The sequence below is a fragment of the Primulina tabacum genome, chromosome 8 (assembly GCF_025594145.1).
Source record: "Primulina tabacum isolate GXHZ01 chromosome 8, ASM2559414v2, whole genome shotgun sequence".
Lineage (NCBI taxonomy): Eukaryota > Viridiplantae > Streptophyta > Magnoliopsida > Lamiales > Gesneriaceae > Primulina > Primulina tabacum.
Window position 1 is genome coordinate 40,842,926 of NC_134557.1, and position 4,694 is coordinate 40,847,619.

A 4,694-nucleotide genomic window follows, 5' to 3' on the forward strand; every position below is an offset into this window, starting at 1 on the left:
TTGTAGATTAGAGAACGTAAATGTAGAGGGATTTAAAATACTTTATTGTATAGAATAGTGTAGAACATTCTATACACCAAGAGAATTTAGAATGCAGGGGACATGTATATAAAGTAGGATTTCATTTTTAAAATAAAACAAGAAACAATTCATTTTTCATGCAACTAAGTGGTATACTTTCGTTCTCTAAAAATTCTTCAAACCACTTGTGCTTGTTTATATACAATTAGCAACATTAGATTACTCTTAAGGTTTCTTTGTTGGTACTCGCGAGGGCATAATTAAGGGACAGGCTGCACGTGTAATTAGAAGGGATAAATTTGTGGCAAAGTGCTTCAAAAATACAGGTTTTAAAAAAAAATACCAAATTAATTGGATGAACATTGATTGAGACAGGTATTGCGAGAGTCAAGGAAACAACAAATTGTGCCGATCATAAACAAATACGAATCAAGAACAAGACTTCCATTCAAACAGAAAGAACAAATCGTAGAAGCATCAGACATAACATTTTAGCTCGAAAATCTGCTAACGAGAATGGAGATCGAGAATCAAACATAACACAAAGTGGCTAAAGAGAAGGAAGCCATGATTACATCATTAAACAACGCAATCCAACACGTGAAACAGAAAGCGAATTCGCCACTAAATGGTCACGATGATGTAGACTCTGGCTGTAGCCAGAACATTGATGAAGAAAAGACAGAAACTAATCAGTTCGGCAACATGAAGAATATGGTGTGCAGATGGTGCAATCATCGTGTGTAATAATTCTGTCATGCATGTATCTTTGTTCATGTAGAGATTGTGAAATTTTTCTATGTTCTCGTTTTTTTGCATAAATGGGAAAAAACAACCATAGATGTGTTAGTTTAATTTATTTTTTTTTGGGTTAAAATAAGTTGAGTAAGATGAATGATTCTCCCCCATCAAGAATGCGTTATTTGAAACTCTATATTGAAATAAATTCAAATTACACCGCAATGTTTCGAAAAAAACTTGCTAATTAAGAAATTAAAATTTATTTTCAAACAAATAAATGAATTTATTGTTATGAATTTGAAATTATTAAGTTCATATTCATTGATCCAAATACAATGAGTTGTTTGCAAAACAATAAATTAATTGTGGTTGAATTTTACTCTGGATATCGTGAACAAGTACAAAATCGCAGCAACAGTAATAGCAAGTCGAAACAAGGAAATTCCTTTTTCTTTTCGACTTGTCCCACATCAGGAAAAGAGACAAAATTGGTCTTCCTTATAAACTCTAAGTTTAAGTCAGGGGTCTGGGCCCCAGGAGGTACCAGAAGTTTTTAGAAGGGGAAGACACTAATAGGTTGTGTCTTGAAGAAACACACACGCTCGCGCTCGGCCCGGCCCGACCCGGCGCGGTGCGATCTTTGATCAATATTAATCTTTTTGGAACAAATTTATTTGAAAAATAAATTTTGTTGGTGCTACAGTGAGAAAAATGATGCATACGGAACAGAGCCAGGAGCGCGGGTGCGCCACATCTCGCGTTGATGTGCGCTTGTTGCTGGGTTCAGTGCTTTCGAACAGAACAAGGCGAGCGGCCGAGCAGATTCTCGCGCGGGCGCGCGCGCCTTGCTGTGCGTGTAGCGCGCGAAGACAGAACCTTGCACGCGCTGCGCTGTTTCTGAAACCATGCGTGTCCCTTAGAAATTACAGCATCTGTTCTTGGCTGCTTTTATACAAAACAATGTATCTATTGACTAGAGTTGTGACTCTTCTTCACATCTGGTCCGTAAAGACGTGTCTTTTCTACGCACCCGGGGATCATCTATAAATAATTCCCCCAACCATTTTCGTAGGCTGCTGATTTTTTCTTTACACTTCTTCTTGCCATATTGCTGCATTCATTATTTAGAAATACTTGAAAGTTCATGCATATATCTGTTCGCTGCGTTCGAGAGTTTGTAGTGCTGCAATCTCTTGACCTGAAGTCGTTGTATCTTGGGGACGATTGCATGCAACGTATAACACTTTATACGGACAATTTCGTCTTGCAATTGTGGTTGAATTTTACTCTGGATGTCTTGAACAAATACAAAATCGCAGCAAAAGTCGAGGCAAAGAAATTTCTTTTTCTTTTCAACACTCTTCTTTATTCATTTATCCAACATTAATATATTTTAAAACTTTATCACACGCAACTTTGACCTTACGACAAATTGTGCAAATTGGAATTTGCTTCTGTTGGACGCTTTTGAATTTTAGACGATCCGAAAATTTGGTCGTTTTATACATAGACACACGCGCACAAACACACATGCAACATAAACATTATATTATATGCGTAAATGTTTTTCTTGGGCCACCGATCAACACAAATGTTAGTTATATACCTTATTATATGTGTGTCGTCAAGTGTTGTAAAGTGTATATATATATATAGTTTAATCAATGACAACGAGCAAAAAAATCATTAAGGAAATTTCTTTATTCCAATATATCTTTTAAAATTATATGCTTTTATATTTAAAAAAAAAGCAAAAATAGTATTTTATTAGTATTAAATATTTAACTGAAGAATGAAACAAAAGAAAAAACACTAAAAAAAGTAAATTAGAAAACGATCTCGATAGGAAGGTCTTCCTCGAATTATGTCGACAAAAGTAATAAAAAAAGAAAAGAAAAATTAAACCAACACCTCGATGGCTGCTTTTTTCACATTTCTACAAACAGGGCAAGAATAGAGAAAAACCTCACAATCCTTGCATGAACAAAGATGCCTGCATGGCAAAATTATTACACACGATTTCCGATGATTGCAGCATCTGCACACCATCTTCTTCATGTGTCCGAACTCACCAGCTTCTGTCTTTTCTTCACCAATGTTTTGGCAGCAAGATTCCGCATCATCAGCACCATTTGGTGGCACATTCGAAGTCTCTTTCAGGCGTTGGATTACGTTGTTCAGTGACGCAACCATGGCTTCATTCTCCTTAGCCACTCTCTGCCATGTTTGGTTCTCGATCTCCATTCTCGTTAGCAGATTCTCGAGTTGAAATGTAATGTTTGATGCTTCTACGATTTGTTGTTCCTTCTGGTTGAGTAAAAGTTCTGTTCTTGATTCGTATTTTTTTATGATACATGCATTTTGTTGTTTCCTTTGTTCTTGTAACGCCAGTCTCAATCTCTCGTTCTGTTTCAAGAAATGGAAATGGATCAGAACTCTTTTCAAATCTGATGCATATTAAAAATCCCAGATGGAAAAGAGGCATTGATCTTCACCGAATTATATTTGAATAAAAATCAAATAAAAGGTTGGTAAATGTGAGAAAAAAGGGACCTGTATTCTGATGAACTGATCAATCTCCATTCTTTGCTTCTCAAAATGTGCTGAAAAGTTGTGAGAAAAAGGCGTCGATTGCTGATCTTTCATGCTGTGTTTTGGGAGCAATTGACTGGAAGAATTATCGGGCAAATAGTTGAGATTTTCTTGATCATGATCAGATAAAGCAGCATTCCTTTTTTGAGGATCGAAGAATCCACAAGCGTTTTCCATGAACAATCCCTGACGACCCTTCAAAGCAAAACCAAGATTTTCTGAATACAGCTGCGCTTCAATCGCCATTGAATTTGGAGCAAAACAACTCAGTACTTATCCACAATTATTTGTTTTTTTGGGGATTTGTTAAGAACACAATTATCACAAAGACAATTGATCAAGGAAACCAGCTAGCTAAAAAGGGCCGTTCGATCGATCTGAAAACAAGAAAATCAAACTTATGTTCGGTAAAACCTATGATAAAATATTTTCGGTTGAAAATGCTTTGCGGAAACTAGTGATAAAAATAAGAAATCGGGTTGGTTTGGGTATTTATATTGGAGAGCAAATATCGAGGCCACACAGACACATATAAATTATCGTCGCCTGTGACGCTAAAGGAAACAAGATTTAACATTTTTTTTAATGTTTTGAGTAATGAATTTCATTATTTTTGGATGTAACATCAATAATAAGACAAGAAAATCTATTCCGTTTGAATATTTAAAAAAATAAAAAAGCCGAAATATATTCAAATTTTTTAAGAATTCAAAAATTATTATCTAACATAAAATCATTAATTAATTGATGTAGGTATTGAATTAATAAAAAATTTATATATAATATGAAAAGAATTAAAAGGAGGTAGGGGCCTAAGATTCAAAAGTTTCTTTGTTTTCTTCTCCCACTCTGAATTCTTGTGATGCATTAAAGATCATGCAGATTTTGTGACCAAACCAGATTTTAGAGGGCCAAAAATTATATTTTATTTCATTTATAATAATTTATTATTGGAGAATAGAGAAATTTAATTAATTCCGAGACCAAGAAAAGATGTGTGAACCCAGAAATTAATGTGTGCACTTTTTTTGTCCCGGTACGTACGTATTAAATAATACCATTGCATTTAATATTTTCGTATTATTGTGAAATTAAAATGCTGGCAATCTTCCTCATATTTTACATCAAATTCATGTACGGTGATCGGATACAATTTACTCACCGTAATAAATTCACCATCCATTTTCATGTAATAATAATTGGTTATGTACCAAAATTAATTATATTATTGAACCAATTATTTAAGACATTTGATATGCATAAAAAATTTACCATCAATATTTGAGAAATATATCATCGCCTCCAAAATCTGACCTCAATTACTATTTTTTAATAAGAAA

The 4,694-nt window shown here is 34.3% G+C and overlaps 1 protein-coding gene across 1 annotated transcript; it reads right to left on the reverse strand.

Moving 5' to 3' along the window:
* Window positions 1-2,605: 2,605 nt before the first annotated feature.
* On the reverse strand, window positions 2,606-3,856 carry LOC142552560 (putative BOI-related E3 ubiquitin-protein ligase 3). Its single transcript, XM_075662242.1, has 2 exons — window positions 3,316-3,856; window positions 2,606-3,168 (listed from the first exon to the last, which is right to left on the reverse strand). Exons 1-2 carry the CDS (start codon window positions 3,598-3,600, stop codon window positions 2,662-2,664), a joined length of 792 nt encoding a protein of 263 aa, XP_075518357.1. The 5' UTR covers window positions 3,601-3,856; the 3' UTR covers window positions 2,606-2,661.
* Between the last annotated feature and the right edge of the window lie 838 nt (window positions 3,857-4,694).